The sequence below is a fragment of the Catharus ustulatus genome, chromosome 3 (genome assembly GCF_009819885.2).
Source record: "Catharus ustulatus isolate bCatUst1 chromosome 3, bCatUst1.pri.v2, whole genome shotgun sequence".
In the NCBI taxonomy this organism is placed as follows: Eukaryota; Metazoa; Chordata; class Aves; order Passeriformes; family Turdidae; genus Catharus; species Catharus ustulatus.
The window spans coordinates 60,674,096-60,697,664 of record NC_046223.1 but is presented as its reverse complement, the minus strand read 5'-3'; the positions used below and the strand labels follow the sequence as shown (position 1 = coordinate 60,697,664).

The window sequence follows — 23,569 nt, the reverse complement described above, 5'->3', positions numbered from 1 at the left end:
CAGAAAATGCAGATTATTTTAGATGGTATCACAATGCATTAATACTGTCACCTTGATTTTTAACAGGTCTATGGAAATGCAGGATCTAGCCAGTCCTCATAATCTTGTTGGAAGTAGTGATGCACCAGGCAGTTCCAAACTGGATAAATCTAATCTCAGTAGCACATCAGTCACAACAAATGGAACAGGAGGTAAGTATAAGATACAACTGGCACACAGATGGTTTTGTCTAGTTTTTAGTCATATGCTTTTTTTGCCATAATTTCAAGAATGACCATATACCCATTTATAAATCCAGCAAGAATTATGAAAAATTGTCAGTCATACAAGTGTAAATTTCTAATTCCAACATCACTTCTTTGATTTGCACCAAGTGAAGTAAGAACTGAAAGCAGAACTGAAACAAGGGGCAAAGATGAAATAAGGAAAATTTTTGAATGACTCATTTGACCACAGTGTAAAATGTTTGCTTATACCTGTCGGTAACTTACAAAATAAATTGCATTTTCTATGTCATACTTCCTTGATGAGTAGTAATTTACTCTTATATCCTGAGTTACATGCTTAGATGTTAAATTAAAATCACTGCCAAGAGAAGTGCACCAAAATTAGACTTAGGTGATTTTTTTTTCCTGATAAATTCCATTTCTTGGGAGGTAATGAAAATTTGTAATAAAGAGATTGCTAGATTTTCCTCAGCAGTAGCTGGTCAATACTGCTGTGGCTGGTACTGCAGTGACAGCACTGCCATGCAGCTATAACACTGATATTCCAATGCTTTCAGATAACCAATTCTGCCATAGCTGTGGGAGGCAGGGTGCCACATTTTGAGATGCAGTCTGTGGAAGTGACACCATGGGTATGAGTCAAGCTAGAGTTTCTTTTTTAGAGTTTATACATTACTGTCTATTTTAACAGTTGGTGCTAAGAATTTTTTTTGCTTTCTGACCACAAGGTAGAGCATTTTATTCACTTAGTCTGTTTAAATAAAAGTCTGTCAGTGTCAATGAAAAGTGGATGTGCCTGGGAGGCTAACTGAGCTCTGCAAAGAAGGGCTGAGCCATATTTTTTAAACAGAATCCTTATTCCAGCATAAAAAGAAACCTTCAAACATGAACTAGTGGAGCACTAGTAACTGGATGCCTCTATGTTATACAATGTGCATAAATAAACCGGTTAAAATCATACCCATAAAACCAATATAGTTCCATTAAAATGCCTGACGTACAATGACAAAACACTGATTTGCCTTGAAAGACTATTAATTTACACTGAACAGACATTGGGAGAGTGAACTGTTGTACCATTCCTGTTCTCAGGAGACAACATGACTGTGTTAAATACTGCAGACTGGTTGCTGAGTTGCAGTACTCCCTCCTCTGCAACAAGTATGAGAGACCCTGGTACAGTGCATGCGTGTGTGCTGTGTCTCCATGGCTGCTGTGTGACATCTCTCTCCGTTTGCTCTGTCTTTCCTTATGCAGTTTGAATGTTGTCATGGGGTTCCCCCTCAACCCAAACATTTTTTTCCTACCCTTTCTCAAAGGCTTTTCCCACAGCCAGAAAACTGTTAGGAAATTGTGAGAAGTAGTTATCTTACAATGCTTTGAAAGTCATTTGATGAGCAAGGAGAATGTAACACGCTTATAATTAGCTTAGCTGTCTACATGCTCTGAGTGACTGGGATTGTCTCATGGTGTTCAGCATTGCTGGGAATTGCCAGTAGTCAGCATTGGTGGAAATCAAACAAATAGAATTTTCACAGAGTGCCCATTTGCTTTTCTTTTAAGTAAAGTGTTGCATGATTACCTGAGCACATCTCTGTATTGTTCTTACTCCTACTAAGACTTTCGTTATTAATCAAAGCTTATGTCTAATGTGCTGCCACATGTAACTTGCCACTTCACAAAATTTTGGCCAAATTTTCCAAGCTGCTATTTTCATTTATGAGTTTCCTGACATGTATTATTAATTGTCATAAGTTGTAAGGATTAATAATAACACTGTATGTGACATCATTGCAGTAAATACAGGATTTATCATAGGTGTAAACATGAATCACCGTGTTTCTCTAAAAGTCATTAGAAAGGTGCTTAAGTTCTGCAGGTTTGGACTAAAGATAGGAAGATTTCAAAAACTTGTCTTTCTAAAAAATTCCTCAGAATTAGCTTGCCATTTGTAAAATATATATGCAAAGAAAAAAAAAACTTGAGCACAAAAGATCATTTGCACTAGAATAAGTTGTTGCATGTGAATGCTCCTGCTCAGTTAGAAGATTTTAAGTTCTAGGAAGACTGAGATAACTTGGTCTGGCACCTCATTTAACTATTCAGCATGTTCAGGTAAATGTGGAAGGTAACAGTTTAAGTACTAATTATTAGTAGTGAGGAAATACAGTGTGTTACTTGTATTAAATCTGATTGTCCATAGGCAGTAGAATGTTTAGAATTGTGCTTCTGGTTAAATATATTCCCAGGAAAACTCTTAAGGCTTGCTAAAAGAAAGAGGAAAATCATTCCTATGACAAGCTGTGTGGTTTATTGTTTTAGATGAGCTTTTAAAATCAGGTTATTTGCTGTAACTTCTGTTGCACTTGTTGCTTGTCCTCCTTCATGCACAGTATTAGCACCTCTTGCCCCTAAAATTCTGCATTTATTTTCAGTCCTTAACATAGAGGAATGCTTTAGAGAAAATAAAAATGGAGTCAACAGAGTAGTAGTCATTTTGATTGGCCAAGTCCTTGCATCAAGGTATATTGTAGAAACTGTTGCTTGTTTCTGAGTTAGCCTTAAAATAATGAAGTTTGGACAAGGTCCCTGGAGGTCATTTGGGCCAAGCGCTGCTCAAAGCAGAGCCAGCTTTGCTGTTAGATCATGTCACTCAGGGCAGCATTGCATTTTCCTCCTACATCTAATTGGATTTTTCCCTTAGTGCAGCTTGTATCTGTTCCCACCTGTTGTTTCCCAGGGCACCTTTTGAGGTGAGTGTGCCTTTGTTCTTTGTCATCTTTGCACCTTCCCATTAGATAGCTGCAGGCAGCAATTAGCTCTCCTCTCTGCCTCCTCTTCCTAGGACAGAGCAAGCCCAGCTTCTTGTGTCTTCTTGTACATCATGTGCCCCAGCACCTGATGATGTTGGTAGCTCTACTCTGTCACCATGTTGTCATGGTCTAAGCCCAGCTGGCCACTAAGCAGCACACAGCTGCTTACTCTATCCCAGCTGAAAGCAGAACACAGGCAGTCTTCACTGCTAGCAGTACTCAAATGTATTCCCACTTAGAGATTGCTTTTAATTTTATTTTCACTCTTTCAGTATGTTAAGCAAGTAAAAAAAATTAGTTCTCTTGAACTGATGTTAGAATATTTTGTTTTTTCCTGAGTTAGCTTTGTACTTTTTCCCCTCTTTATTTAATGACATACAACATAAAGAAAAATAGGTAATAGTCAAAATCTCTACACTGAGGAAGGACCTTGATTAATTCCTTTCTGTCATAAAATCTGAATGCAAAATAGTAAAACTGTTTAAAATCAAGCACATATAAAAGCACTTTCTATAGGTATTTTCCAACAAAACTCAACGCCAATATAATGTTTTTCCTCAAGTTAAGTACAGGAGAGAGTTTCTTTTGTTTGAGATTATTTGCTTGACAGGGAAAGAAAAAAGATGATGTCTATTTGTGCTGATGGCAGTGCAGTGCAGCGGGCATTAACCAGAACTAGGCACAATTCTAAAGTAAACATTTCAATTCATGACTGAAGTTTTTGTTAAATATAACAGTTAAACACATACTGCCTTTTTGCATGCAATACTGAACATTTGTAGCTCACTATGGACAATAGTGAAATACCTTCGTGAACAGAAAGAGATAAAGGTACTAAAAAGTACTTTTTTTCGTGCAGGTAGATGCCCAGATTTTGCAGAAGTACATAGAGGCATCCGTATGTAATAATCAGAAAATAAATTAATTTAGATACTCTTGATACTTCAGGCAATGATACATGCTTGACATGACTGAGAGGTTTAGTGGAGGCCATCATTTTGTGACAAATGACCCTTGAACTTTTTCTTGATATGTGTTTTATTGATATGATGAAAACAAAATCACATCTTTCTCAAATAATTGTAGAAATGGAAATGAGTGATCACTCTAGTACTCTTAAGAATTACTTTTTTTACATTTTGTATTGTTTCTGTCAGGGTTTTTTTTGTCTTTTTTTTTATTTTGTTTTGTTTTGTTTTAATGGAAGGATAATAGATAGCAAAATGAGGAGTGCACAACAACTAGAAAAACTGTGGCAAAAATTCTTCCCTAATGATTCCATATTGAATTAATGTCCTGCTGCTTGCAGGGAGACTATTTGGACATGGTAGTTTTATGAAAGAGAAACAATAATGAAAAGAAGTTTACATTCAAAAGACACACATTCAAAATTTTTTTGATCTCAGATAGTAAATGGAGAGATACAACTGTATAACTGAAACCAGAAGGTGCTTCTTGGTTGGTTTGGCACTGGTACACTGGTAATGCTGCAGGGCACTCTAGCAGTCACAGAGAGAAATGCAACCCAATGTCTCTTGCTTGATCCAGAGGTGTCCCTCTGAGTTCAACACAGGTCACTTGTACAGTTGTAGACATCAGCAGCTTTCTGAAGATCCATTAGGCAGTGTGACTGGAAATGGGATGTGATTTTGTAGGAGGGGTAACTCACACAGGGCTTGTCACAGGAGCTTTACTGGTAGCTGTGCAATTTCTAATGAATAACTCACAGTGCTCACAGACACAGGGAAGAATAGCAGAATGGGTCTGTAGGTGTTGTTTGTTTCCCACAAGGAAACAAAGTCCTTTATTTAGCTCATGCACTGCCTTTTCCTCTGCAGACTGTATGAGGGACAGTGAACTTGAGGGCAGCTCAGGCCATGCTTGGACTGAATCAGCCTCTGGAAGTACCTCTCTGTCTCAGCTAAACATAAAGGGAGATTAGTAGGCACCTTTTATATGCTTGATTTAGGTGACTTGAATCTGAGCCACAGCTTTTAAATACATTGCCAGCTCAGAACACGAAATTCCCCCCTTTCCCATACCATTGGCAGTGAAGTCAAGTGTGGATGCAGTGATGTTGACAGATGAGAGCTTTGGTCAGCTTAGCTGAGGCATCTCAGAGGCGTCAGGTAACCAGCTAGCAGAGCACGCCTTTCCTTGGTCTGTGTTAGACCTGCTGGGGGGCTCTGCCAGCCTGGCTGTCACAGCAAGGGTTTCTTCACAAATCCCAGGCTGTGCCCTCGGAGTTTGGATACCTGGCATGCAGCTGTGGCAGTTGCCGGTGCAGGCCTTCCTTGCCTCTTCATTCTGTGCCCCTGGGCACACACCTGTGATGTCCATAAGTGTCTGATGAATGTCCATGCCCAACCCTAACTGACCTTCATGAAGAGATTGCATTAATGTGTTGAGGCTTCCACATTTGCCAGTCAGATAGCCAATAGGACCAGCAGTGTGTTCCCTACTGCTGTTTCTTACCACATCAATTGGATGGGTGCTTCCCAAATTCCATTACAAATGTCCATGCCAAATGTTCTGTCCAGGTAATGTATTAAATTATAAAATCTGTATTGCCTCTGTGGTGCTTTTTGTGCTTTCAGTTACGGCTTGTATGATAAGACTGCATGATGATCATCTCTAAGAAATAAATTAGAGTTCAGAGTAGACCAACTGTTTGGCAACCTCTGAGTAAGAACTGACTTGTCATGGCTGTCATTTGTGTCCTGCTCTAGTTCTTTGGCTCTTTTTTCTTTCAAACTTCTCTCTTCAGTTATGGAAAATTGCTTGCTGGTAACCTAGCTCAAAAAGGCCCCCACAGACTCTGTAAAAGGCGAAAGGGAAAGGCAACATGCTGGCGCTGTGAAAGTAATTTGCTTCTGTATTAGCATGAAACCATACTATAATTGGTCAGGCAAAACTGCTTTTGTTATGTGCTACATCCCTTGACAGCTAATGTTTCCTTCCTCTGTGCTGCTCGTAGGGAATTGTTAGAATCAATTAGACTTAGGTTGAAATCTCCCCAGAAGATATTCCAGTTGCTAAAACCAATAGCTGGATAAATGCACAGACACTGCAGAGCTGTGTAGATAAATGGGAATTCCTGTCAGATTCCTGTTGATTGTCTCAGAATGGTGCTAAAGCGAAGGTTGAAGCTGTTGCACGTGTGCTTGTTTGAGCTCAACTATCTCTAGTGAGACTGGCATGAGGACTCCAGTACAAATCTAGAAGTAAAATCTCATGTCTACTTATTCTTCTATGTAGTGTCTCTTCTTGCAGTCAAAACAGAACCCATGAACAACAGTGAAACAGCAACAACAACTGGAGATGCATCGCTTGACACTTTCACTGGGTCAGGTAAAGCCATAATTAAATGATGTTTTGTTAGATGCAATTAATGCAGCATTTAGCAACCTTCACTAATGAACATTTGCATGGAAGCAATCTTTACAAACCTACTATAAAATATTATAGTATTTTATACATAACAATGATGATATAAATAATAGCTTTTTCATTTTTGTAAATTCAACTCAGCAATTTACATGAGATGTAATCTTAAAGAATGCCTAATAATGATGCCTAAGTCACTGCTGTTTGCAAAAGTCTCAAAATCATACTGTTATTATGGTACTGTCTTTTTTTCTCAGTTTTTTTCTTAGTCTTGTAAGATATTAGAAAAAAAGCCATGCTAATTTGAACAGTTTCAAATATTAAGGTTTATACCTTGGTGCTAGTCCTTTTAGTCCTATTAGTAGTGTGGTACTATTGTCCTATTAGTCTCCTTCCACTGGGATGAGCTGCTTTCTTTCCAAGAAAATAGTTTTACTTTAAATAATCATAGGCTTCAATTACTTCTCAAAAAATTCAAACAGTGGTTTAATAGATCCTTATGAATTATTAAAATGTGATGAACTGTGGAAAAGTACAGGTAATCAGCCTTCTAATCATTAAGTTGAATCCTGCTAATAAAAATATTAAAAAGGAGAGGAGGGAGAAAAAGTTTTGCATTGGAAATACCAGTTCAGTAATGGCCTCACTGAAATGTCACCAAAGCCATGAATCACCACTCAACACTGATGCTACCATTACTTTGGTAGGCTTAGATAGTCAAGCCCTACTTAAAATATTTTGGAAATCACAGTGTTTCTGTGTAATTAATTTTTTGATCGGGTTTTGGAATTGTCTTTTAGGCATTAACTAAACCCAAAAGTTGATTATTCAGTGAAATATTTATAACTAATTTAATGCCTGAAGGAGAGGTATTTTGTGAAATTTAAAGTGTTTATTATTTCTGATTAGAAAAATGAAAATATTGCCCTCATTATAATTATACTAAGAAAACCTCAGCTTAAAGGCTTAAAGTTCCATAAAAATTTAATAGTCTGGGCTAAAATTTAGCTTTTCTTTTTTTATTCTATTTTTTACTTAGTGCTAAGATTGTATTAGTAATGATTACAATTCATAAAATATCCACCTCTATATATATTATGTTTTCATTGTTGGTGAAGTTATATCAGCTTCTGCCATGTATTTAAGGCAGCTGAGTTGTATTCTATGGCTAAGGCAACATTGGAGTGCCAGGAATTGAAGCCTTCAGCTCAGGTTTAGATAGCTAAGTAACAGCTTGATTTCCCCAGGTGCCACTCACCCATCACCTTCCACTGACTTCAAAAGAAGTCTTGAGATCTCTACACTTTGGATGTTTGGAAAGTTGGTGCCTCAAAAAAAAAAAAAAAAAAAAAAGGCAGGAATTTGAGCCTTGCATAATCCTTTTCTGCCTGTTAGCCACCTGCGTACTCAAAAGAAATACGAACCTGAATCTCAATTTAGTGCACAAACTCAAGCATTAAATGAGTACAGTCCTTCTCAGTGGGAAATCAATAGCCTGCCTGTCTGGGTGACGTGCAGTGTCCATCATCAGAGCGAGACACAGAGCTGCCCTGATAACGCATTCAGCCTTTCATAAAGATAGAATATATTACTTTCCCACTTGCCTTTTACTTGTACTCCCAAATCAGGCAATTTTTTTTCCTCTAATTTTATGGGAGAAGTGCTAAAGAGCAGTAGAACTCAGCAAAACCAGGATTTCTCTGAGTTCTTAGCCTAACTGGTTAGTTGGGAAGTTTAGTGGGCTGCCAAAGACAGTAAATGCTGAGTAGTAGATACATTTCAAATGAGCCACCTGCGACTGAAAAAATGAGTAATATTTTTAAAATTTTTTTAAAGCCCAACACTGAATAGTTTGTTTTTTCCTGAAAATGGGGGACATATATGTGTTACTTTCAACTATGGCGAAGTCATGATGCCAGCACTTCTCTGTCTTTTATGAAAAGAGACATGGGTGAAAAAGGAACTCCTGGTTCTGAAACGCATTTGAGAGTCTGCCATGCAGAAGTCCTCTCCTTCAAACACTCTACCCATTAAAATTGATTTCCCTGCTCCAAGGGCTGTCGACACACATGACCTGTCCTGGAACTGAGCAGAAGGCTCAACAAGCCCTGTGAGGTATAAAGTAGTCATCTCTGTCCCTAATGACCAGCTGCAAGCGATGGTCAGATTGTGTGAGGTATGGGGCAGGAGAGACAGATTAGACTTCCCAGAAAACTGTGATTCTGGGAGCTGTTGATTGAAAAGCTGAAAAGATAAAGCACACAGATCTCTTGAATTTAGAGTGGCAACTCCCCTGGAGGCCTTGCCCTGGCTGCTGGGATTGGCAAGGTCCTGCTCGGGGCTGCAGCCCCAGTTCCGCTGTGCTGTACAGCTGCCCCAGGAGACCCTGAGCCTTTGGGCACGGGTTAGCCAGGTGAGGAGTCACAGTGTGCACCCCCTCCTCCTTCAAAGAGGAACAGTTGGTAATTTGGTAGTTAGTGTCCACAGTTCTAAGCTCTGTGAATCTACAGTGCATTCCCACTGGGTGGGCATTCACAGGATTGGGAGAGGTGCACAGCCCTTAACTGAGATTTTCACGCACTGTGAATTTGTGGCAGCTGCTGTACTGTAATACAGTGTATATACTGCTTACAGTAGTGAATTAATTTGAGAACTGTTTTATCATTTTTGTGGAGTGGAGAGAGAGGTATTTGATGTTCCCATTGTTTTTACTTAGTATTTATTATACACAGGACATAGAATATAGTTTATAGATATATAAAACAATTTCTGAAGGCTATAAAGGTGCGATTAGGGAATGTCACTGCTGTTTAACCTACATTTGATTCCCTTGCGCAGAGAGATTGTGATGTCACTTAAATGAGGCCCTTTTAACCTAACCTTTTTGTACAGAATTTTCCAGATGTATATTGACAAAATACAAAACTCCAGCCCATATTAATATACTGAACCCAAAACATGCTATTAAAACAGTTAATGGTCATTTAAATCCTCCACAACCACTTTGGCCAGCTGAGCTAAGAGTAACTGGTAAGACCTGGCTGTCAGCTTGCCCCCTCTGTGAAAAGTTGTTAATGGGGACTGGAGAGATCAAGGGTCTTATACCCGCCCTGAAGGGCATTCCTCTGGTAATTTCAGGTAGTGAAGTCTTGGGAATATTTGAGTTTTTCAGAGAATAAACTATTTTGGAATTTTTTTTAACATGAGCAACACAAAAGAGCATTTAGCCCCATTTTATATAGTGCCTGTATAAAACACCACAAAACCCACAGCAACCTATCTCCACCATCTCCTCCACTGCCAGCAGTCCTCAGAGAAGGGAGATGTTAGGAAGCTATCCAGCAGCCAAAGCTGTTAAAGTTTGATAACCCTGAAAATTAGCAGTTTCATCTGTGAGATACCGGTCTGGTCCACAGGCTCCACTCAATCATAGTGTTCTCTTATGATACATTAGTATTGTATCATAATATTGTTTGATATATGATTTTATGTTATAATATATATTATAATGTAATTAAACAATATAATGTAGTATTCTCTTACAACCTGTGTTTCCCAAAGATGTCACAGTCAAAAATGTAGTGGACAAATTGCAGGGACAAGCTACAGAGATACAGTGAAAAGAACAGATTTTTTAGGCTTACCTCTTCCTCTTCCTGACAACTGGTAGTATTCTCAGGGAAAATTGGGCATAAAACCAAAGAAATTTAAAACCAGACACATTCCAAACGTATTTTACTTTATTGTTTGAATTTAAAAATAAGGTATATGCAGAAAGAATAAAAAGGCAGGCAGGACAGTTTTTGCTGAGAAGTATTAGGTTTTGATAGCTCAAGTGATTTAAATAAATAGTTAATTAATTTTTTTGTAGTTTATATAAGGTGGAGTGGCATGCTAAATGTGCTTTAACAAAATTGATTAATTGATTGAGCTCTCATCCAGCAAATGATGAGACAAAAGTGAAGCAGTATGGCAAAAATGATCCGATAAGCCGATAATGGATCACAAAAGTTCCTTCCCCTGAGAACCACCAAGGTCACTCTTCTGCTATTGCTTGTCTTTAGAAAGGTCACAGAGCTACAACAGGGAAGACTAATTACTCATCAAGCCTTAAATAACCAAGAGCATTATTTAGAGTTCTGTGAACCAGTTACATTGATAGAAACAGCCATAGGTTTGTCTGACTCTGGGAATAGCTGCCTGCCCATGTAGCAGACTGCTCTGTGGGTTGAGCCTAAACCACAGAAAGGCATTCTCAAAAAAACCCACAGAAACAATATCCACACAAAATGAAATTTAGCAGATTTCCATCACAGGCAAACCCTCAGTATCTTTTCGAACTGCAACTCTTTTATGAAATCTAATGGCACATGTTTTAAAAGTTATTATCCAATTCTTCTTTACTTTCAAGATGTACTTAACTGCACATTTTAAAAAGAAGTTAATTGTTTTTCTTCTACTGTATTTTCCTTTTAAGTCCTACACATTCTAAATGCATTTAAACTATCTTTAAAAATATGAAGTTCTGTGTATGTTCAAAGCAATAGATCTGAGAGACGTTAATTAGGGCTGGATGTAGAAATGTATCATGTTTCATAAAATAGTTAGGAACCTAAACCTATTTGTCACTTATAAAATTCTGAATGTTCATTTCTACTACCATTATGAATAACTCAGGAAGAGGGTACACTTTGAAGTACAACTATGATTGATTAGACTAAAGAAATTCCAGTGCTTCATTGTGTACTACTTTAATCTTTTGAAAAGTGAATGAACAGCAGATGGCCTAATAAAGACACTCTGTATGTTTGCCCAGTATGGATTTGCTCTGAAGGGATTGGTTCAACACTTTAGAGTACATATATTTGGAATACATCTGTCTTAGTCAAGACAGATGGCTAAAGGAAAGGGAAACTTCCAAACACTTGGAATTAATCCAATGTGAGCACTGCTTCTGGATGAAATTTTAATGGGTTATGATTATTGTTCTGTTAGCTTTCTTGGAAGAATGCAGCTGTGAATGGTATAGATACACAGAATTTGGATGGCTACTGAACAGGACTGTTTATGCATACTTTAAAATAAAAATGCTGTTGTTAGGGGTTATATTCTTATTGGCCTGTTTATAAAGAATGGTAGTTGCTTTCTAGTGCTCAATCCAGTATTTTCCATCACCTAAGCTAACTAAAATTAGTTACCATATAAAACATGCTTTTCCTATCCAGTATTAAAATTGAACTTCTTGTTAATGTGAGACTATAAAGGTATATGTACATTATTTCAACCCCATGAAATATGTTAAATTATAAGATTATTTTTAACTACCCCTTTTAATACAAGTTGCAAATTTGAAAGATCAACAGTGTGTGGAACACAGGTGATGTATGAAATACAAAGCTCTGCAATATACTCAGAAATGTGTTTGTCAAGTTGAGAAAATCTGATACACCCATACTAACTAAAGAGTTCTGCACAACAGTGAAAGATTTGGGAGTTTTCTAGTTTTTTTTTAAATATGTTGCAGTTCTGGTGACATCTACTTCCTTGAAAAGCTGTCCATTTCAATAGGCTTCTCTGTTAACGTTGCTTTAGTTCACACTGTGTGGCTGTGCAGGTCTCATGGTGTTTCTAACTGCTGTACTCTTGTTTTCTGTTTTGCAGTAATAACAAGTAGTGGCTACAGTCCCAGATCAGCGCACCAGTACTCTCCACAGATATATCCCTCCAAGTTAGTGTCTGCACCTCTTCTAGTCTTTTATAGACCTTGGCTGTGGGCAGTTTTGTGGTTTGTTGCAAACAAGTGTTCAGCAGGAGAAACAGAGAAAAAGGAAAATTCTTAAGCCTCAGTACTGACTCCGGTACTGGCTCCCTCTCCAACTTTTTTTCTCGTGTGTCTACAGAGTAAGATCATTCTTTGTGCAGTATTGCTGCACAAGAAAAATCCTTGCATATCAGTGCACACAACAGAAGTAAAATAATCAGACTATTACATTCTCAGACATCAGCGTATTAATAGCATGTGCGGGGAATATATACAGATGTATTTTGAAGAAGTCAGTTTATATATAGAAATCACAATTGCATGCACAAGTTGCATACTGGGGGGGTAACCCTGTCCCTGACCCTTCCACGACCAGCATTGCCAAGTGCTTCCAAACATTCCACAATCATGAGCCACCCTTTCCTTGTCCCTCTCCAATATCATAAGATTTAAAAATCAAATAAATTGGATTAGCTTTTAATCTTATTATTTTTAAGGTAACGGATGTCGTTAGAAATAGAAAATTTCTTCACACTTTCTTTTTTTGGTTGGGGGGGAAACTGACTTTTGGGCAATCACAAAAATCCAGGAGTGGGAACTTTAGGAAGAAACACCAAAGACGTTGTATAAAACTGCTCCAGTTGACAGTGTATTAGTTTGCTTGTCCTGTGATCAGTGTTGTGCACAAGGGTTCTTGATTCCAGTATGCCATCTGTTTGTTTCCATTTATTTGATACAGCTATCAGTGTGACTTTGGTGCAGAGAAAACATTTAATCTAAAGACTGGAGAGCCAATTAGGCTCTTTCAAGTTTTTTTTTTAACAAATTTGCATTCATATGATGGTAACCAAAGTTTATTAATACAGAAGGTAGGTGCCTGAAGTAAGAGCCCTCCTTCCACTTAAAACAGATTTTGGCAAACTATATTAGATACTTTTGGCCAAATACATTTCAAGGTTTAATAGAATTTTTAATCTACTGTTACAATTTTTTGGCATCTAAGTTAATGAGTAATCCTTTTCTGATAGTAAATGCTGCCAACTGTACTGAATTAATTAGAAAGAAAAAAAAATTAAAATTGGAATCTGAAATTTAGTCATGGCTTTTAATGGCCAGGTTTCAGTTAGCGTAATTCTGCAGAGTGGGTTTATTCAACTCTTGGTCCATAAAGTCTTATTTGACTTACAAAACAATCCAAGAAAAATGTTTCTCTGTATATTTTTGCAACTCTGGAGGGCAAAAAATTTCAACCTGATTTTATTCAATCTCTCTATAAAACCTCAGTATTCATAAATAAAAGACCATTTTTATTTCCATTCTATTTTCCTAGCCCATATTTTCCGAACATTTAAAGCCCATCTGGTTGCCAAAGTATTACTGTCAGTATTTTTTATGCTGCTCTTAATGGGTAGGATCTATCTCCCACTGAACGTAGAGGCTACATGTCTGTTGAAGCAGAACTTTCACAGATGACATAATGTACTAGCTTCAACATTCACCTCTGTTCTTCTAGTCCAAGTTTCCCTCCACTGGATTAAAAAAGCATTGGGGGTTTTGTAATTGAAGTGTTCTGATCTCGTCTGAAAGAGGTTAACTCCATATAAACACAATGCAGCAGTGGCACAGCCCACTTAAAACTGGACACAACAGCTTAAGAATTAAATTGTAGTGATGGGACAGCATAAAATATTCATCACTGTGCCTTGGGGAATGTGGGACAGAGTGTCTTTCAGCTTATTTCAGTGGGGGATGGAATAAATCCCAGAAGAGGAGCAGTTGGCAGAATAATGAACTGTCTTTGGACATCTTTAAACTTTTTCTTTACTTTATTGCTTGAATCAACATACAAAGTATTTGTTGCCACAGTAATGCTATTTTTCCTGATATTTAGGCCCTATCCGCACATTCTTTCTACACCAGCAGCTCAAACAATGTCAGCCTATGCCGGACAAACCCAGTATTCAGGAATGCAGCAACCAGCAGTCTACACAGCCTATTCCCAGACAGGACAGCCCTACAGCTTACCCACTTACGGTATTTCACCACTTACTACTTCACTTTACGTACCACTAAAAGCAATGCTGACTGGAACGTTGCTGGTTTGTTTGTTTTTTGGTTTTTTGTTTTTTTTTTGCTTTCTCTTTTGTTTTCCCAACTGTAACAAAATATTGTAAAGAATCAGTTGAAAATTAATTTCTTATACAGATTTGGGTGTAATGTTGCCAGGCATCAAGACGGAAAGTGGGCTCTCGCAGACCCAATCTCCACTGCAGAGCGGGTGCCTCAGTTACAGCCCAGGGTTTTCCACCCCACAGCCAGGCCAAACACCCTACTCTTACCAGATGCCAGGTGAGTAGACACCTTTAAAATTTAAAGCTGAATATTTCTTCCCAGTGCTAATAGGCATGTGTGTATTCGTTTTCATCACCTGTTACTTTAGATCTGATCCCCACTTGCACCTTTTGGATTTTTTTAGTGGAGTGCAATCCACTAATTTTTTTAGTGGCAGGACTGGAAGCACTTGTTATATTTACTAATATATACAAATCTCTTTTCCTTGTTTTTATGTTCCTGAATATGACATAATTTGATACTTGTTTCTCCTTGGATTAATGTAATTTTTTAAAATTTTTCTTTAATTGATATTTATTCTTTCATTTACTATTCAGCTAATAATTCATTGATTACCCTCTGGTCATCAATCACCCAATTTATTTGAATAATTTTTAAGTTTCTCATACAATCGTTAATCTTCTGCATAGTATGAACTACAATATGAGTAATCTGATTTATGTTGAAAACAAGGACATGCCTCATTACAGACTGAATAAAAACACCCAGATGTAGTCTTTTGAAAAGGTTTTTGTTTCACAAACCTAATGCCAAAGTATTGGAAATGAAGGCAAGAGAGAAAAGCAGTGTTTGAGGAGAGGTGAGAGTGCAATAAACTGAGAAATGCTTTCTAAATTGGTGAGATGACTTACTGCTGATATCTTCCTTGCGTAGTGGGGAGAGGAATATATGCCTGCATGAGTGGAAGTAGCATTTCATTTATTCTAAAGTTTCATTACAATGTTTTATATTTCTAATGGAAAATACAAGGGTTTTTTTTTTTCTGTTTCATCTACATCTTAACATGGAATATTCTAATTAGGATTTTATTTTGATTCACAAAGAAGTTCTCACAGTTAATTGTGTTTGCTAATTTTAGGTTCTAGTTTCACACCATCGTCCACTATTTATTCAAACAATTCTGTTTCAAATTCTACAAACTTCAGTAGTTCACAACAGGTATGAATATTATGAATTTTATTTGCCACTTAAGAAGGGACTTACATAACTCCAGAGAGAGCATGTTATTTTAATTTAGATCTGTTATATTGAATGAGACTTGCTGTGGTTTAATGCTGTTTTCTGTGGAAAATTATCAAAATCTTACTAGAAGCCTAGTTACATATTTTAGCACTTAAATATTTCAGCAGTTTCCCTGTAGTCTTTTAGTAAATATCTTTAAATTAAAAAACACAAAATATTCTTAATTTTAGAGAAAAAAAAGATAAACCAAACCTTCAGAACACTAGCAAAAGTCATATGACTGTACACTTAGAAATATTTAATGGGAAAAAATTCGCTCGTTGCTGTACTTAATTGAGTGCTCTGCTCTATCTGCTGTTTCAGGATTATTCGTCATACACAGCTTTTGGCCAAAATCAGTATGCACAGTATTACTCAGCATCAACATATGGTGCATATATGACCTCAAACAACACAGCTGATGGCACTTCATCATCATCAACCTACCAATTACAGGACTCTCTCCCTGGCTTGACTAGTCAACCAGGTACAGATCTACATTCAGGTGAAAACAATTTTTGTATTTTATTCCCTGTTTGTATAAAGACAAGATTGGTTGCATGGATATTGATATTTTAAGTTCATGCCTTTCAGAAAACTTTGTCATGTCAACTACCCAAAATAAGCTTATTTACTGTTTAGTTAGGAAACCTGTCCGGGTTGTTTGCTAATTAAAGAAAGCTTTTTGCAGACTGAGGTGGTTGTCTGTATCACTGGCAGTGGAACAGTGCTGTTTCCACCTACACATTGTGAAGTATTACTGTAAAGAATTTAAAACAAGATACCGTTTTTGATTTTCTTACGCCTCAGCCAGGCTGGGAAGAGCACATGGGCTTTATTCAAATGTGTACAAGCCATGCTCGCTAATTCACTAATTTAAGTAACCAAGAATAAAGAAATTAGTTATTAGCACCATAAAAAAAAATGTATTGAAGTAGTTGAATTTGCAAGAATAGCATGATCAGGAAACATGAGGAGGCTCCCTTTGCCTGCCCAGCCCTGCCCTCTTGTGCACAACCACCACAGCACAATAGCTTGCTATTTGTATTCCTAGGACATCCTTGGAGTACTGGTAGTGGCAGCTCTTCATTTTTCTTCACCACTCTTAGAGCGATAGGGATATCCCTTTTAGGGATTCCAGCTTTACTCAGCCAGCATGGGCAGCGTCTGCTGTGCCCACAGACCGTGAGCCTTTCTAAAAAAGATAAACTGGCTTTTGGATTAGGCTCTGAATAGAGGAGGGATTTATGCTTTAGTCAGAAATTCTCCTTATTGCATAAATCTTCCTAACAACTGAACCATCTCATTGAAAAATACAGTAGAAAGACTAATGTATTATTGTAATGAATTTGTACAAAGAAAAGGTAAGACTGTGTAGAAAAGTATAAGGACTCACACATAATATAAGCTGCTTAAATTTTCTAAAAATACTGTAATTTTAACTAACTTAGTTGAAATTTTTCCTACCCAGATGTTTTTCTCAGGCTGTTTTTTAATGTGTAACAGTGCATGTGTTTGTGGGTGTAAGTTTGGGGTGGGGTATGGTGTGGTATGGATATGGATATGCAAGGGGAGACACATATTCCCTTGATTTTTGAACGTGTAATGTTATTCAATAACCTCAGAATGCAAAGAACCTAAAGGTAATGTGAAATTTCAACAGTTGGAAGATATCCATAACAGACATAAATGATATGTAAAGAATTTTTAAAAGAGTATGGAGTGTACTCACAAGTTACAAGTTATGTTTTGATAACTGTGTATGTCCTGTGTACTTTTACTTGCTGCTTTGTTATTTTTGCATATTCTTATTTGAGAAAATCAGAAAGTTTCCCATGTTGTTTCTCCCCTAGGTATGTTTCCTAGGAATGCTGTGTAAATGTATCATGTATTATTGCAATTACAATTAGTATTGAATAGAATTGGCAAAAAAAAGGGGAATCTTAAATAGTTTGAGCATGTTCAAGAAGTTTTGAAGGCTTCACATCTGTGAAACAGTAAAGGTTTTTCTTGGTTGTGGATTATTTAAGCATATGAACTTGTTTTCTTAAGCAGGTTGTGCATCTGAGTTTAACAAACCCACCCCCATCTGCTCCTTATTTCTGTGAAGTGTTGCAGTGATCATGCGACCCTCTGCTGAGAGTGAAACGCCCACTTTGTGAATGCATGACATGCCTGTGCCCTTCTGTGTCACAGTAAAAATAAATTTCCACTGGTGAGGGGCAGTGTCTTGGAGATAATTTCAGATATCATAGATCATACTGCAGTTCTTTAGCACTCACTGTGTTCCCTTGCTCTCAAACAAGTCCTTAAGACTTGCTCCAACAAAAACCTGAGACTAAACAGCAAGGCACTTTATTTTTCTGGCATCTCTACTATCTATTAATTCAAATATCTAATCAAATCCTCTAGTACTATCAGCACACACAGGATTTCTCATTTTTATAATAAAGCCCCATGAGATCAAAAGTAAATACCAGCTACAGTTTTATTTATTGACTGTGTAAAGAAAACGAGATGAAAATTGAAATAGAGTTTACTCTTTCTACTATTCATGACAAAAAATAACACACTACAAGTCAGGAAAAAAAACAGGCTTGCAATGATATTCTTCTGGCCGTTCTGTCTGGTAAGGATATGCAACAAAAGTCAATCCATAAGGAAAGTATGAAGAGGCTCAGAAATTCATCCATTCCACATCTGTGTAATGCTCAGCTCCTTAAACCAGGGACTTCTCTTCCAAGCTTGCATTGAGCCTACCTTGTATTAAGATTTTTCAAAATGCACTCGTTACCACAGAGTGTTTGTGAGATAAATAGGTATCTCTAAGGGCAGTTCATCTCAAACAGGGATAGCTCAGATGGACTGGGAGGTGAGGTCTCAGGAGATAAGTACACTTGAATATATTTGATGAATACATGAGTGCATTTAATCTGGGGCAAATAAAACTCGAGCAGAGGATATAGGCCTGGATAAAAGTTTCATGTGAAGGCACCTTGGTCTCATATATCCAGGGTTAGGGGAGGCAAATCACCATAGGATATTAGTTCCCCTTTCATTACTGGGATGCAGCAAAGCTTAATTTGGTACCCACAGTGAAGTCACTCATTGCAACTTCTCTGGGAGATGGCATTAGGTTTATATTCAGACTGCACAAACACTTTTATTTCTTCTTAAGTCATAGAACTGCATTTTAACAAGGAGGAGGGGATGTTCACATCATCAAACTAGAGGTGGGAAACAATGTCCTGGATATGAAAGACCACCTCCATTTGTAATGTGGTGCTTTCCCTTTGTAACTTGGTGCTGTAATTCCCTGTCCTCTCACTGGAGCTGCTGCAAGGTCTCCACAGCATTAAAAGCTTCATTTTGGATAAATGTATGAGTATGTGTAAGAACATCTGTGATAAAGGGCTCATTCCATATTCTGGTTTTAACATTTTCCTCCTGTTTTCTTGGATCACTGGCAAGTGCTCACAGTCCCAGTGGGAAGAGACTATGAGGTGTATTTATTAGGCATGTGTTGAATATTGAAAAAGCTAAAAAATTTCAAACGTTGTCATAAAAATTTCTGTATATTATGAGCTGCAGCAGGAGCTGTTCATGATGTTAATGTTTTCAATACTCTTTGGTACTAGAATTTCTCACATTCTTTTATGTTACAGGACTAAATTTTTAATAAGTTTTCATTTTGTCAGCATTGACCTCATATCTAAAGCAAGCAGAGGATAAGAAAAGTGCAGTTTCTCCTTTAGACTGCTGTAGGTAAAAAGCAAGTCAAGCAATTAAGCCTACAGTTGTTTAAAAAAACAAGCACCACTGACTTCTGCAGTTCTAAAATAGATGCATACCTTGCATTCAAGTAAGAGACAGCTGCTCATTCTGATTTAGAGATTAGTGTAATGAAATAAAGTTGGCTTTAAATATCTAGGTTTTACAAGGAACAGCGATTAGTTACAGTACTGATTAATAGATAATTATGCAATCATGTACAGCATTTACCCAAGCAGAAGCCTAGAGCAATTGGTAATGGCTAATACTAAATGAAAATTTGGGTTATTTACTACAGTTGTTGGATAATTTCAGAGAGGATTTAGAACAGGGGATGTTAATATATTTTATTTTTAGTAGATTAGAATAAACACAGTCATTGAGAACAGATGTTTTAATACATTACTGTGGAAATGAGTCTTGATTTTGTTGTAATGTGTTGAAGTATTATAAATAAGAAGACTTTTGTGGTAAGAATGTAAACATTCACCTTCATTTTCTTAGTTTTTGCCTGTTCTTTCTGTGTGTTTGGTTTGGGACAATTTTTCCACTCCATCAGAAAAATCTAGGAAACTATTTTTGCACAGAGCTCTTGCACACTCAGAACTTATTTTAAAGCCACTGTAGGTTTTTGCTGCGCAAGGATTCTGATTTGGATACTTCTTGAACATTTGTAATTATCCAAGTATATTTTGCTGCTCTTATGGGGAAAGAACCAAGATAATGTGATCCTTATTGATTGCTTCACTGCCTGCTGTGACCTTGCTGACATCAACACCATGCTGGGAATAGAAATGATTAGTCAACAAGAACTGTCTCTCTCTCCATTCTGTAGAGATTCCTGCCTGTGTGTCTTGTCCTTTCTCTGCATTCCTCTGTGGAAAGTCACTTAGCCTCTTTTACTACATGCTCAGCCCCCTTAACTCTCGTGGTGACCCTCACCTGGACTAACTCCAGTTTGACAATATCTCTCTTCTACTTGGGAATCCAAAACTGCATTTTTACAGATGTGGTCTTGCAAGTTCAGAACAGAGCAGAAAAAATCAGCCTCCTTCATCTACTGGACACTCAGTGATGCTCTTTAGTAAAAATTTAAAAAAAAATCAGATTCCGACTCAAAATCAGATGCACCATAGATGATTTTTGGGAAATGTTTCTATCAAGTGTTAATTTATTCTGCATATTTTCCACCATGAGCACTTTTAACAAATATTACCCCTGGCCCAGAAATACTCAATTACAGACAGCTTAAGGACTCTCTTGAATCAAAATCTGTGGTAGATGTCAGATCAAAGCTGTACCCTTTCCTCCATTAGTGGAGAAAAATCAAATCATTATTAATAAGATAAATGATGAAGGAGGATTTCTTTTGTAATTTAGCACTCAGGAACCTAACCAAACTGCATTTATTGCTAGAAGTTTTGAAAGCTGAAGATGGTAAGCTTCATTAAATGGGTAAGTCAGGGCTGGGCCTGAGTGTGGTTAAGACCAGCTATGCCATACCAGATCAAAGGCCCTTCCAGCACATTTCTGTGACAGCCACAATGCCTCATACTTAGGGAAAGATGATCAGAACACAGCAAGTGCAACTTCATCCTCTTTCAGGTACTAGCTGGAATATTGCATTTAATATTATGACTTTCCTTTGACAATTTATGGGCTGAGGTATGGTGAAGAAAAAAAGTGGACTTTGCTAAACAGCAGGTGACATGGGAGGAGGACATGAAGCTGGAAACTGCCTGGCTGTTCTGAATCATGGATGAATGCCAAAGTGTAAAAGTAAAGTAGGACTTGGAAATAAGTCTAGCTGAACTGAAAACATGGGAAATTAACTACTTTAATTAAAAAGCACTTCATGTTTTGAGAAACCATTAGTATGACTTGTAAAATACACCTTTCTATATGGATATTTTGCCTGGGCTTGTGTGTATTTGTGTACATGCACATGTATTGTGTCATTTTAATTTTTTGTCTTATTCTGCTAAGGTTTATAGTTGTCTGTTGGTAAAATCGAAAGTGTGTGTGGCATCTACTGATCCATCTACATAAGACAAGCTACATTATCATTCTTTTATACAACATTTTTTATATGTCTCTTGTCATTGAGTTTGCGTACAGACATGTTGAACTTTGAGGAAAAAAAAGTTAATTATTTAAAAATCCAGCACTAATTTTGACATGAATGGTTGACTCTACAGGGGAGTTTGACACAGTACAGAGCCCCTCCACGCCAATCAAAGATCTTGATGAGAGAACATGTAGGAGTTCTGGGTCAAAGTCTCGGGGTAGAGGGCGGAAGAATAATCCATCACCCCCTCCGGACAGTGACTTGGAGGTATGTCTGTGGTAATTGATGAATGTTAATGTGAAGGTTTCTTCTGATGAAGTGTAAATGCTGAATACTGCAGCTGTGAAAATAGCTTAAAGCATTTTAGAAGATGTCATGGACTCAGTCTCTCTAACTGAATGTAACAGAGAGCAGTAGCTGTTTTAATCTACGCACACAATGAGACTTTACTGTTCTGCATTACGTCTGTCAGTGCAATAGAACCACAAATCTGTATTCAAAAGTGTCACATTTTCTTTCAGTTCTTCAAATAGGAAATCTCAAATGTATCACTCATCTTAATTACATGTATTTATGGATACAGTGTAAAGATGCAGGATCATCTGGGATAGCCTTTTGAATATTTGAGCACCAGTTTGTGCTTGTACTTATATCAGCAGATCTCAGTGAGGCAGCTTACCTCAGTGGAGTTCTGGCTGTGGTTAATTACATCTGCCTGATATATGGGGTGACAATTTCAAGCACAGGTGACTTTTAGCAGCAGAGTCATTACAGTCATGTCGCTCCTGTGTCGGCTGTGCAGTGCCACTCCAGCTGTGGCACCAGGGACATGCTGTGCTGCCTGCTGGTGCCATGTATCCCCTGTTGCCACCAGTGCCACCAGAGCAGTGCAGAGAGCCAGCAGCCCTGGCCTGCCCCACTACCCTGCCTTCACTGACCAGCCCTGGCTGCAGGAAACGACAAAATTGTTGCAGGGACTTGGCTGACCCCATGGCCCCTCCTGTGGCAGCACCTGCTGGGTGGGCTGCAGGGCTAGGAGCTGACTGTAAATGCCATTGCTTTTGTACAGAAACTTGCATATATTTTTTTGCTTTTCAAAGGATTTAATTTTTCCAGTGAAGAAAATAATTTCTTACATTTCAGGATTTCTTTTGGTTGGTTGGGTTTTTTTGTTTATTTATTTTTACCGATGAAAATCAAAATAAGTGAAATTGAATGAATGAAACTGAGTTAAAATAATCTGTTTTATCCTACAGTATTATTTATATTCTATATGACAGTGGCATATCACACTTTTACCCAAGATTTTAGTTATCCAATAGAAATAAAAAGAACCTTGATTCAGTAAGACTTGCAGAGAAGTATCTTAAAGTACTTTTTATCCTTAACAATTGTGTTTGATCCCCCATCCCATTTCTGAAAACTGCATTACAGGGCTTTTGTGGAAAGATGTTTAGAGAACAAATAAGAAATAGTTGAAGAGGTAAAACGTTGCTGCCTTTTGACTTTTTACCATGCATGATACGCTGTTATTGCTGGTTTTCAGAGAAAACCTGCTCAGTTAATAAGTACTTTATTAAACTGTTAAGACTCAGCTGACTTTTGGCCTCCCTGGGTGGTGTGGTGGTGGGACTGTGATGTTATTTGTTCAATAATATTTTCCTCAATTCTATTTTCAGCGTGTATTTGTTTGGGATTTGGATGAAACAATCATAGTTTTTCATTCGCTGCTTACAGGATCGTATGCACAGAAGTATGGCAAGGTAAGTGAGCTATGAATTTTGTGCCAATTCACTGCAGCTATCTGGCCTGACTATGTACTTGTTTTTCACCTCTGTGCTCCTTATGGCTCTTATGGGTGAAGTTAGAGGTAAAGTGTACAGTAAACCCCACTTTCAGAGGGTTAATGGGAAGAAGCCAAGGAGAGAAAAGAGACACTGATCCTAAGTGCAATACATGAGGCAGGGCTGAAGCAGATGCTGCAAGTGAGAGGAGAATTTACAGAGGAACAAGAATGAGGTTCCTGATGTGTTGAAAGGGACATTACAGGGAGATAGTAGATGAAGTGCACAAATGGAAATAACTGACAGTAGCTGGAAGAGTAGAAGAAGAAAGAAGAAACTGGGCTGGTGGGTGAATTTACCAGGAAATTTATGAATAGGATGAGTAAGAGTCTGACTCATTTGAA

General features: G+C 37.6%; 1 protein-coding gene across 10 annotated transcripts in view; it reads left to right on the top strand.

Annotated features, from left to right (window-relative positions):
- Positions 1-23,569, top strand: part of EYA4 (EYA transcriptional coactivator and phosphatase 4) — a 142,246-nt gene that overhangs the window by 93,720 nt on the left and 24,957 nt on the right. For 4 of the 10 annotated variants that reach the window (XM_033056425.1, XM_033056428.1, XM_033056427.1 and 1 more), the window contains exons 4-13: positions 67-191; positions 1,320-1,388; positions 6,299-6,391; positions 12,089-12,155; positions 14,080-14,222; positions 14,394-14,537; positions 15,400-15,479; positions 15,867-16,047; positions 21,512-21,648; positions 23,061-23,144. In XM_033056425.1, coding sequence (XP_032912316.1) covers positions 67-191; positions 1,320-1,388; positions 6,299-6,391; positions 12,089-12,155; positions 14,080-14,222; positions 14,394-14,537; positions 15,400-15,479; positions 15,867-16,047; positions 21,512-21,648; positions 23,061-23,144 — 1,123 coding nt within the window. The remainder of the gene's footprint in view (positions 1-66; positions 192-1,319; positions 1,389-6,298; positions 6,392-12,088; positions 12,156-14,079; positions 14,223-14,393; positions 14,538-15,399; positions 15,480-15,866; positions 16,048-21,511; positions 21,649-23,060; positions 23,145-23,569) is intronic. The other 6 variants (XM_033056434.1, XM_033056433.1, XM_033056429.1 and 3 more) reach the window with 5 other exon arrangements.